General features: G+C 47.4%; 1 protein-coding gene across 5 annotated transcripts in view; it reads right to left on the reverse strand.

Moving 5' to 3' along the window:
* Positions 1-12,317, reverse strand: part of LOC135510748 (receptor-type tyrosine-protein phosphatase S-like) — a 139,433-nt gene that overhangs the window by 36,293 nt on the left and 90,823 nt on the right. For 4 of the 5 annotated variants that reach the window (XM_064931934.1, XM_064931942.1, XM_064931925.1 and 1 more), the window contains 4 exons: positions 7,759-7,853; positions 2,550-2,803; positions 1,326-1,413; positions 1-82 (listed from right to left, as the gene is read on the reverse strand). The exon at positions 1-82 is cut by the window's left edge and continues 137 nt beyond it. In XM_064931934.1, the coding sequence (XP_064788006.1) occupies positions 1-82; positions 1,326-1,413; positions 2,550-2,803; positions 7,759-7,853 (519 nt within the window). Of the gene's footprint in view, positions 83-1,325; positions 1,414-2,549; positions 2,804-7,758; positions 7,854-9,054; positions 9,727-9,877; positions 9,996-10,275; positions 10,303-11,398; positions 11,593-11,733; positions 12,055-12,317 lie in introns of all 5 variants that reach the window. The other variant, XM_064931956.1, reaches the window with a different exon arrangement.

A 12,317-nucleotide genomic window follows, 5' to 3' on the forward strand; every position in this document is an offset into this window, starting at 1 on the left:
GGGCTGAGATGTAGGCTCTGCGCAAGTCTATCTGTTTCTGCTGTCTAGATTCCCTCTGTCTCTGACTGCTGTCCTTCAACAACTGGGAGACAGAGAGATGGAGAGAGAGGGAGACAGAGAGATGCAGAGAGAGGGAGACAGAGAGATGGAGAGAGGGAGGGATAGATAGAGAGTGAGATATGGGGGGAGAGAGAGCGAGAGAAGAGAGGGAGGAGAAGGAGGGAGTGAGACAGAGAGAGGGAGGAGAGGGAGGGAGTCATATAGATGGAGAGAGGGGGAGACAGAGGAATGGAGAGAGGGAAGGAGAGAGATAGCGTGAGGGAGAGAGATGGAGAGAGGGAGGGAGAGAGAGGGAAAAAGATGGAGAGAGACGGAGAGAGGGAGAAAGTGGTGATAGGGAGAGAGAGGGAGGAGAGGGAGGGAGTCAGATAGAGGGAAAGAGAGGGAGAAAGAGATGGAGAGAGAGAGAGAGGGAATGAGAGAGAGAGAACGAGAGAGAGGGGGGAATGAGGGAGAGAGAGAATGAGAGTGGGGGGAATGAGGGAGAGAGAGAATGAGAGAGGGGGAGAGAGAGAATGAGAGAGAGAATGAGAGGGAGGGAGAGAATGAGAGGGAGGGAGGGAGGGAGGGAGGGAGGGAGGGAGGGAGGGAGGGAGGGAGGGAGGGAGGGAGGGAGGGAGGGAGGGAGGGAGGGAGGGAGGGAGGGAGGGAGGGAGGGAGGGAAAATATGGAGAGAGGGGGAGGGAGAGAGAGAGATGGCGAGAGAGGGAGACAGATGGTGAGAGGGAGACAGATGGAGAAAGTGGGATAGAGAGAGACAGAGAGAGTGATGGAGAGAGAGAGGGATAGATAGAGAGTGTGAGAGAGATATGGGGTGATAGGGAGAGAGAGAGCAAGGGAGGAGGTAGTGAGTCAGATAGAGGGAGAGAGAGGGAGACAGAGAGATGGAGAGAGGGAATGAGAGAGATAGAGAGTGAGGGAGAGAGATGGATAGAGAGAGAGAGAGCGAGATGGAGAGAGAAAGAGAGAGGGAGGGCGAGAGAGGGAGGGAAAGGTGGAGAGAGAGAAAGAGGGAAGGAGAGAGAGAAAGAGGGAAGGAGAGAGAGAGATGGAGAGAGGGGGAGGGAGGGAGAGGGAGGGAGAGGGAGGGAGAGAGAAGGAGCGAGAGGGAGAGAGATAGAGGTGATGTTAATGATGCATTTTTTAAATGTAAACAGTAAGAAACCACATGATAAAATCTGAGAGAGCAAAGGTTCTCAGAGAGTGAGGAGAACGGACAGACGAGCCAGTTCATGTGTTCCCAGATAGGTTGCCATAGCTCTCACCTCCTCCAAGTCCATCTCGTCTGGGCTCTTGAGATGTCTAATGACCCCCCTCGCCCTCCTCAGAGGAACTACCACCACATACAGGTTCCTACAGGACAGAGGAACAACCAGATTGTCAGGGAATTTCATTACAACTTTTCTGTGGCAGTTTACTAGCAGAGTTGAAGTCGGAAGTTTACATACACCTTAGCAAAAAAAACACAGTTTTTCACAATTCCTGACATTTAACTTGAACAAAAATCTCTGTCTTAGGTCAGTTAGGATCTCCACTTTATTTTAAGAATGTGAAATGTCAGAATAATAGTAGAGAGAATGATTTATTTCAGCTTTTATTTCTTTCGTCACATTCCCAGTGGATCAGAAGTTTACATACACTCAATTAGTATTTGGTAGCATTGCCTTTAAATAGTGTAACTTGGGTCAAATGTTTCGGCTAACCGTCCACAATAAGTTGGGTGAATTTTGGCCCATTCCTCCTGACAGAGCTGGTGTATCTGAGTCAGGTTTGTAGGCCTCCTTGCTTGCATACGCTTTTTCAGTTCTGCCCACATATTTTCTATGTGATTGAGGTCAGGGGATTGTGATGGCCACTCCAATACCTTGACTTTGTTGTCCTTAAGCCATTTTGCCACAACTTTGGAAGTATGCTTGTGGTCATTGTCCATTTTGAAGACCCTCTTCACAGTTGGGATGGTGTTCTTTGGTTTGCAAGCCTTCCCCTTTTTCCTCAAAACATGATGGTCATTATGGCCAAACAGTTCTATTTATGTTTCATCAGACCAGAGGACATTTCTCCAAAAAGTACCATCTTTGTCCCCATGTGCAGTTGCAAACCATAGTCTGTCTTTTTTTATGGCGGTTTTGGAGCAGTGGCTTCTTCCTTGCTGAGCGGCCTTTCAGGTTATATCGATGTCGATATATCGATATATCGTTTTACTGTGGATATAGATAGTTTTGTACCTGTTTCCTTCAGCATATTCACAAAGTCTCCAATGTTTGGCTGATTTCTTTTGATTTTCCCATTATGACAAGCAAAGAGGGACTGAGTTTGAAGGTAGGCCTTGAAATACATCCACAGGTAAACCTCCAATTGACTCAGATGATTTCAGAAGCTTCTAAAGCCATGACATAATTTTCTGGAATTTTCCAAACAATTCATATTGTTGGAAGGCAACCGTATGCCCACCAAAATCACTAAAAAGCAACCCTGTGGCTAGCCCTTACTTGACAGGGATGCGATTCTCCAGCGAGGGCAGGATTATGGTGATGGTGGTCTCCGTGTCACGGGTGTGGTCAATCTCTGGACGGCGGATGGCAATTGGTGGAGAGGTCTTGGCGTGGATGCGGTGCCTCAGCCCGCCCATGTTGCCCTCAGAGGAGGTGATCTTGAAGTCATAGTCGGTATCTGGCTGCAAGTTGGGGATCACTGCTTTCCTCAGCTTGGCATCCACCTCCATCTTCTGGCGGTTATACTCCACCTGAGAGGAAAAGGGTAGGGGAGGGTATTTCTGACGGCGAAGGTCACACATGTACACACACATCCTGGGAGGAATAGTGTAGGGGAGGGTATTTCTGACGGCGAAGGTCACACATATACACACACATCCTGGGAGGAATAGTGTAGGGGAGGGTATTTCTGACGGCGAAGGTCACACATATACACACACATCCTGGGAGGAATAGTGTAGGGGAGGGTATTTCTGACGGCTAAGGTCACACATATACACACACATCCTGGGAGGAATAGTGTAGGGGAGGGTATTTCTGACGGCGAAGGTCACACATATACACACATCCTGGGAGGAATAGTGTAGGGGAGGGTATTTCTGTGGTCACACATATACACACACATCCTGGGAGGAATAGTGTAGGGGAGGGTATTTCTGACGGCGAAGGTCACACATATACACACACATCCTGGGAGGAATAGTGTAGGGGAGGGTATTTCTGACGGCGAAGGTCACACATATACACACACATCCTGGGAGGAATAGTGTAGGGGAGGGTATTTCTGACGGCGAAGGTCACACATATACACACACATCCTGGGAGGAATAGTGTAGGGGAGGGTATTTCTGACGGCGAAGGTCACACATATACACACACATCCTGGGAGGAATAGTGTAGGGGAGGGTATTTCTGACGGCGTGGTCACACATATACACACACATCCTGGGAGGAATAGTGTAGGGGAGGGTATTTCTGACGGCGAAGGTCACACATATACACACACATCCTGGGAGGAATAGTGTAGGGGAGGGTATTTCTGACGGCGAAGGTCACACATATACACACACATCCTGGGAGGAATAGTGTGATATTTCTGACGGCTCAAGGGAGGAATCAAGGTCACACATATACACACACATCCTGGGAGGAATAGTGTAGGGGAGGGTATTTCTGACGGCGAAGGTCACACATATACACACACATCCTGGGAGGAATAGTGTAGGGGAGGGTCCAAGGTCACACATATACACACACATCCTGGGAGGAATAGTGTAGGGGAGGGTATTTCTGACGGCGAAGGTCACACATATACACACACATCCTGGGAGGAATAGTGTAGGGGAGGGTATTTCTGAGGCGAAGGTCACACATATACACACACATCCTGGGAGGAATAGTGTAGGGGAGGGTATTTCTGACGGCGAAGGTCACACATATACACACATCCTGGGAGGAATAGTGTAGGGGAGGGTATTTCTGACGGCGAAGGTCACACATATACACACACATCCTGGGAGGAATAGTGTAGGGGAGGGTATTTCTGGCGGCTAAGGTCACACATATACACACACATAATAAGATAGCGCCGTCCTTAATGGTCGCTATTTTGCGAGCTCCAACTCAACTTTGCTATTTTGTGATTCTTTAGCCGTTTATTTTGACTTATTTTCACAAAATGTATCCTCTATTTCTTACAACCGACAAGAACTCTTGAACATCAGATCGGTAGTTACTTACCCCAATTCCAGCTTCTACTTCAACTTTGACTCATCTGCCCTGGGCTCTTTCTGTAATTCTGACCCAATTTTCGGGATATGCAAGAGGAAAATCCGGCATTACAGAGGAAAGAGAGGGGAGGCCTGGCAACATTAAGGCGAAGGGAAAACCGACCACTTCTTCTCTCCATTCTACTGGCTAATGTACAGTCTACTTGATAATAAAATGGATGACCTCCGATCGCGGATTTGATACCAACAGGTCTCTCTTGACTGGAATATTCTCTGCTTTTCCCGAAACATGGCTTTCGGACAAGATACACCCAATGGCTATCCAACGAACTAACCACCTCCGTCACCGGATACATTAGGAAATGCATCGGTGACATTGTCCCCACATTAAAGGTTTGCTGCTTCCCCAATCAAAAGCCCTGGATTAACACTGAGGTTGGTGCTAAGATAAAGGACAGGGCTACTGGACACAGGGCTTTCGCAGACAAACCCTGAGGCTACAGCTGAGCACAGGAACAAGTACAAGAGGTCCCGCCATGACCGTCGCAGAGTCATCAAACGTGCAAAAGGACAATATAAGAATAAGGTGGAATCATATTACGTACACAGGCTCCGATGCCCACCAAGTGGCAGTGGCTACAGTCCATTACGGATTACAAAGGAAGACCCAGCCGTGATCTATCCAACAATGCCTATCCACCAGATGAACTCAATGCATTTTATGCACGCTTCGACAATAACAACACCTTGCCGTGCATGAGTGCCTCCACTGACCCAGAGGACTGGGTGATCTCGCTGATCTCCGAGCTTGTCAAGAGCTTCAAATTCCTTGGTATCCACACCACTAAGGTCTTAAAATGGTCCACACACACAGTCGTGAAGAAGGCAGGACAGCGCCTCTTCCCCCTCAGGAGGTTGAAAAGGTTTGGCATGGGCCCCCAGATCCCCAAAGTTCTACAGCTGCACCATTGAAAGCATCTTGACTGGCTGCATTACTGCTTGGTTTGGCAACAGCACCGTCCTCGATCGCATGGCGCTACAGAGGGCGGTGTGAAAGGAAGGTCTGGAAAATCGTTAAAGACGCTAGCCCTTCAAGCCATAGACTGTTGTCACTGCTTCCGCACAGCAAACAGGTACCACATCAAGTCTGACAGCAACAGGCTCCTGAACATCCCCGAAGCCATAAGACTGATAAATAGCTAACAAAATGGCTACACAGACAATCTGAGTTGACCCTTGTATTTTAGTCTCTACACTCACAGGACTCTACACACTCACGCACACTGGCACTCCAACACACACTTAATTTGTACATACATTTATACTGAATCTACACACACACACACATACGCTGCTGCTACTCTGTTTATGATATATCCTGATGCCAAGTCACCTTACCCCTACACATATCTACCTCTATCACTCCAGTATCCCTATCTCCTTACCCCTATACATATCTACCTCCATCACTCCAGTATCCCTGTCTCCTTACCCCTACACATATCTACCTCTATCACTCCAGTATCCCTATCTCCTTACCCCTATACATATCTACCTCTATCACTCCAGTATCCCTGTCACCTTACCCCTATACATATCTACCTCCATCACTCCAGTATCCCTGTCTCCTTACCCCTATACATATCTACCTCTATCACTCCAGTATCCCTGTCACCTTACCCCTATACATATCTACCTCTATCACTCCAGTATCCCTGTCTCCTTACCCCTATACATATCTACCTCTATCACTCCAGTATCCCTGTCCCCTATACATATCTACCTCCATCACTCCAGTATCCCTGTCCCCTATACATATCTACCTCCATCACTCCAGTATCCCTGTCACCTTACCCCTATACAAATCTACCTCCATCACTCCAGTATCCCTGTCACCTTACCCCTATACATATCTATCTCTATCACTCCAGTATCCTCCAGTATCCTTGTCTCCTTACCCCTATACATATCTACCTCCATCACTCCAGTATCCCTGTCTCCTTACCCTTATACATATCTACCTCCATCACTCCAGTATCCCTGTCTCCTTCCCCTATACATATCTACCTCCATCACTCCAGTATCCCTGTCTCCTTACCCCTATACATATCTACCTCCATCACTCCAGTATCCTCCAGTATCCTTGTCTCCTTACCCCTATACATATCTACCTCCATCACTCCAGTATCCCTGTCTCCTTACCCCTATACATATCTACCTCCATCACTCCAGTATCCCTGTCTCCTTCCCCTATACATATCTACCTCCATCACTCCTGTATCCCTGTCACCTTACCCCTGTACATATCTACCTCCATCACTCCAGTATCCCTGTCTCCTTACCCCTATACATATCTACCTCCATCACTCTAGTATCCCTGTCACCTATACATATCTACCTCCATCACTCCAGTATCCCTGTCACCTTACCCCTATACATATCTACCTCCATCACTCCAGTATCCCTGTCTCCTTACCCCTATACATATCTACCTCCATCACTCCAGTATCCCTGTCTCCTTACCCTTATACATGTCTACCTCCATCACTCCAGTATCCCTGTCTCCTTACCCCTATACATATCTACCTCTATCACTCCAGTAACCTCCAGTATCCTTGTCTCCTTACCCCTATACATATCTACCTCCATCACTCCAGTATCCCTGTCTCATTACCCCTATACATATCTACCTCCATCACTCCAGTATCCCTGTCACCTTACCCCTATACACATCTACCTCCATCACTCCAGTATCCCTGTCTCCTTACCCCTATACATATCTACCTCCATCACTCCAGTATCCCTGTCCCTTACCCCTATACATATCTACCTCCATCACTCCAGTATCCCTCTCCTTACCCCTATACATATCTACCTCCATCACTCCAGTATCCCTGTCACCTTACCCCCCTACATACCTACCTCCATCACTCCAGTATCCCTGTCACCTTACCCCTATACATATCTACCTCCATCACTCCAGTATCCCTGTCTCCTTACCCCTATACATATCTACCTCCATCACTCCAGTATCCCTGTCACCTATCATACCTACCTCCATCACTCCAGTATCCCTGTCACCTTACCCCTATACATATCTACCTCCATCACTCCAGTATCCCTGTCACCTTACCCCTATACATATCATATCTCCAGTATCCCTGTCACCTATACATATCTACCTCCATCACTCTAGTATCCCTGTCCCCTTACCCCTATACATATCTACCTCCATCACTCCAGTATCCCTGCACATTCTATATATGATATTGAAACTTAACCATAAATTACTTACTTCTCGTTTTTTTATCTTGTATGTTTTTTTTATTTCGCCTGATAGTTTTAATACTACATTGGTTATTGCATTGTTGGGTTTAGAGCTTGCAAAGAAAGGCATTTCACTTTACATGTGAACTTGACATTAAAACGTATACATATGTACACACACAGTTGTTTACACAAGCACACACACTCACAGTGAAGTGGTAGGGGTAGGGGCTCTCAGGGAACTCCCAGGTCAGGAGAACACTCGTCTTGGTCGCCAGGTTCACTGAGAAATTCCTCGGGACATCTGATTGGACGACGGGAAAACAGACACCTGGTCAGTGGCAGTATAGACCACCCCATTCACATGTCTTGTCTGTCCTTAACCCTTTGTGGAGAAGCTATCAACCTATTCTAGTAGGTTCTTTAACAAAGGATCCTAATTCCTAACATAAGATTAAGAAGCATTATACAGTGATGTCATACATCTCAAGATTATTCAGGAAGTACGTATATGGGCACTGAGTAGCAAAGAAGAGTGAATAGAATTGAAGAGATAGGAACAGTTGGCTCCGTTGTGCCTGTTCATCCTCCTCTTTATGATGACATAATCTGTGTAATCCCACTTTATCTAGTTCTAGCCTAATTCGCTCCGGTACATTTCCGGAACAGAACACACAGAATATTTAACTGTGAAGTGGATGAGGGGATGTTAGACAGTCAAAGCAAGGTCATCTTTAGACCGTAGTGTGCCATTCAACCTCTCCACTCCTCTGCTTCCACCCTGTAGATCTGTTAGTCGGTGAAGGAGGGTAGGTGCAGGTCTTTACACATGGTGATAGTGGGAACGGAGATGAAGATTTGGAGGAAGAGTAGGAGGTGGTGAAGAGGGTGGATTGATTGATTAGAGTGAAGAGTGGAGGGAGAGCAACAGAACTGAAGAATGTGTTTGGTTCGTGGTGAAGTGCCTACTGGGGAGTGTGAGGGCTACAAAACACGTTAACAGCATGTCAACAAAGGTTGGAACAGGTTAGGTCAATCCAAAAGGAGGTAAAAGCTTACCTTTAGAAACAAACCATGTGTATTAAACGAAAGCCTCGTTCAGTCAGCCAAGGAGCCCGGACTCAACACTTACCTCACTGTTCACAACCAGTCTGGCTTTTCTACTGACTTTTACCTGTGGGTGTGAGAGCGTGTTCTCCATACATTCAATCATGTGGCATTCAGTCAGTTTTTCTTGGAGGTGAGGAGTAGGTGTGGAGTAGGTGAGGGAGGAGGTGGTGGGTGTGTGGAAGAGACTAGGATTTGCAGTTTTTTCCAGTGGACTCGTTTTCAACCCCTCTGTGGGTGAAAGTTTACCCTTATAACTGGCCCAGAGTCAGCTTTGCATTTTGGACTGTGATATTCAAGGTTCAGATTAAAATTTAAAAATCTGACTCTAGACCAGTGTTTAGAGTGAATAGGGGCGTTTCTCTGGAGCCCTGTTCCAGGCCCCAGGCTAGCCCTACCTGTCTCGAAGGCCAGTGTGCGATACAGCAGCGGGGGACTGAACGGGCCGGGACCTACGCTGGTGTGGGCACACATCTGCACCTCGTACCCGGTGTTGTGGTTCAGGCCCAGAATGGTGTAGCTGGACTCAATGGCTGGGAGCGTGATCTGGCGAGGGGGTCCCAGAGGGTCAATGCCCAGAGGGTCAATGCCCAGAGGGTCAATGCCCAGAGGGTTAAGACCCCCTGCTTCCCGATAAGCTATTGTGTATTCGGTGATCACACCGTTTCGTTCGCTTGGCACAGGGGGCAGCCAGGAGAACTGGAGCGAACAGCAGGTGGCGTTAATGTATTCTGAGATTTGAGGGTAGCTCCTAGGTGGGTACTCAGGCATCTCAAGTTCCTCCCGTGCCTCGTCTCCGTACCCTGACCGGCTTTTGGCGGAAAGGGTAACGACATAAGTCAACCCTGGAATTACGTCTGTGAGTGTGTACATTCGCTCCCTGGCCGAAAACTCCACTGTAGTGTCCAGGGTTGCATTCTTCAGCCCAAATTGTAACCGAAAACCCTGGATCTGAACTTCAGACCCTTTGGCCCCTGGACCTGAGTCTGACCCCCCAGTAGGGGGCCCCCATCTCACCACCATGGAGGGTTCAGACCCTGGGCGCACCGAAAGGGAGGGGGCACCAGGCACTGCAGGCAAGAGGAGGGAGGGGCACAGACATGTCAGTTCGGCATTTGCCTTTGAAACATTCATATATTGTATGTCTAATATGCTATTGTGTGTATATTGTGTGTGTATTGTGTGTGCATTTGTTAGTGATATTATGTGTGCAATGCTTACCAATCCCCGGTGTCTGCACCACTCTGACTTTACTGTGTGTTCCATCCCCTTTAGTGGTGTAAGCTGCCACAGACACAGAGTACCACATCTCAGGCTTCAGACCCCCCACCATCATCTCCTACAGGGTCACACACACACAAGATGCTTTTTCAGCTAAGCCTCTCTCTCCTCTTCCCTCTCCCTTCCTCCCTGGTCCTCCATTTCTCCCCCTATCTCTACTAAACCATCACATAGTATGAACTCACTCTGTCCTATTACTTTACATAGAGACGGTACAAACTGACTGTCTCTCAGATAAGAGGCATCTCCTAATGAGGAGTTCATAGCTTACTTATGCAATGTACAGCATAAACACTACCACTGTAGGTTCAGTTTAATACTGACTGATCCATACTCACATATTCAGTAGTGTCATCCTCCACAAACTGATCCCACGGTTAGACCCGGAGGGGAGAGAGAGAGGGAGGAGAGTGAATGAGTCGAGAGAAGAGATTAGATGAAGGAGGAGGAAATAGGAGTGTAGTGGGAGGCAATGCTCCCTCAATTGTTTTTGCCACTGAGCAAATTTCAGGGCTGCTGAGCGCAAATGTTGTGAAGATTCTGTGCAACTTCCGGCGCGCGTTTACTATGAACACTGATGCTGTACCTGCTATTATTGAGTGTTTTAACAGTGGCCAAGAAACCACTTTACAAAACAAAATGCATTATTATTCCCTATATCATTATTACAGAGAATCTATGAAATGATGCTACCCTCTGCCTACAGTATTGGCTTCTTAGCTTATTCAAGTCTGTCTCAAAATACAATACTGTCCCTTTAAGACAGGAAAAAAGCTTTTCAAAGATGTCTAGAAATGTTCATGTTTTGTGCTCTTATAGGAAGCAATCACTTCCACATTTCTGACTATAAATTAGCTATAACTGGGCTAATAACTCGCTAACTAGTAAATAATATGAACAAATGTGGACACATGGCTACATGCAGCTCTCACTTTGATCTCAAAACAAGAGCATAATAATCACGACCCCTCATGTTGTAAAACAGTCCAGTTCAAATGAAATGGTTCAATTCAATATATGGCAATGGTCTATTTGCATATAGGCCTACTGCCGCTCTGATTGGTTATGGTGCACCGGCCTGAGTCATGCCTGTCAATGCAATAGAAGCCTATAGTGTTAACTAAATGGGAAAAACTCTAGAAAGTTGAGTGAAGTTTAATGTCATGCTTTTCTGCACGTGCTGATATTTCTTCTGCTCCGGCAGTGCTGGGGGCGCTGCGTGCTGCACATGCACACAGCTTAGAGGGAACATTGGTGGGAGGTGATGTGTACTGCAAAGACCCAGTGAGATAAATGATTTGCTTCACTTTAACTGAACAATGACATGCAGAGATGTGATAGCTGTCAAATATATATGTTATCTTTGAAAGTACATATGTACGTGACTGTTGAGAAGATATTCAAATGAAATATTTTTTACGGAAAATGTAAATAAGAAAAATAAGAAGGTGATGACCTCACCTGGCTGTCGTCCAATAGCAGGTCTTTGATTCGGGGAAGGCTGCGTGTTGAGCCACTCTCCACAGGAGCATAGTGCACCTGGTAACCACGGATCTGACCTTGGCGTTGCCTTGGCAACACAGATCGCCAGGTGACCCTAAGGGCAGTGGAGTTGAAGGGCCGGACCGCCACCTGCCGAGGGGCTGCACCCGGCACTAAGGAACACACACGTCGAATTTCTCAATCAACGCATCGATCAGCTAATCTACAACTTCAGCAATCCATCTACCCTGCTTCAAACATTCTCGTCTCAAGCTTGTTTGATATCTCTCTGACACAAACACACACTCACTCACCGTCGTGGTCTGTGCGGCAGAGCAGGGCTGGACTCTCTGGTCCGGACCCCATGGAAGTGAAGGCTGCCAGGCTAACGCGATACCAGGACCACTTTTCCAGCCCCTCCAACACTGCCTGCCCCTGCTCTGGGGGGATGGGAGGCACCTTCACCTCTGGACCCTGACCTTTGACCTCGGCCCCAGACACCACTTGCTGGTAGCTCAGCACATAAGCAGTCAGTGTGCCATTTTGGGTCTCAGTGGGCGGCGGTGTCCAACTTACCCTCAGGGAGGTGGAGCTGGGGCTGTCACAGGACACGCCCAGGGGAGCAGCCGAGGGCTCTGATTGGATGAGGGTCAGGATAAGGAAGTGGGCAAGGCCAGGGGAGTTTCGAACGCAGTGAAGAAATAGAAAAGGAGAGCAAAGAGACAGTGGCGGAAAGAGGGTGAGAAACCAAAGCCAAAACAAAAGGATAGAAGAAAAAGGAAATACAAATAAAAAAAGGAAAACTAAATTAAAAGAGAAGGCCTCTAAATACAAACAAACATGACTCAGCTGAACACAGAAGACAAAAGCTTTGACACAGAAGACAAGGGCTTCGACA

Source organism: Oncorhynchus masou, chromosome 3 (assembly GCF_036934945.1).
Source record: "Oncorhynchus masou masou isolate Uvic2021 chromosome 3, UVic_Omas_1.1, whole genome shotgun sequence".
Classification (NCBI taxonomy): domain Eukaryota; kingdom Metazoa; phylum Chordata; class Actinopteri; order Salmoniformes; family Salmonidae; genus Oncorhynchus; species Oncorhynchus masou.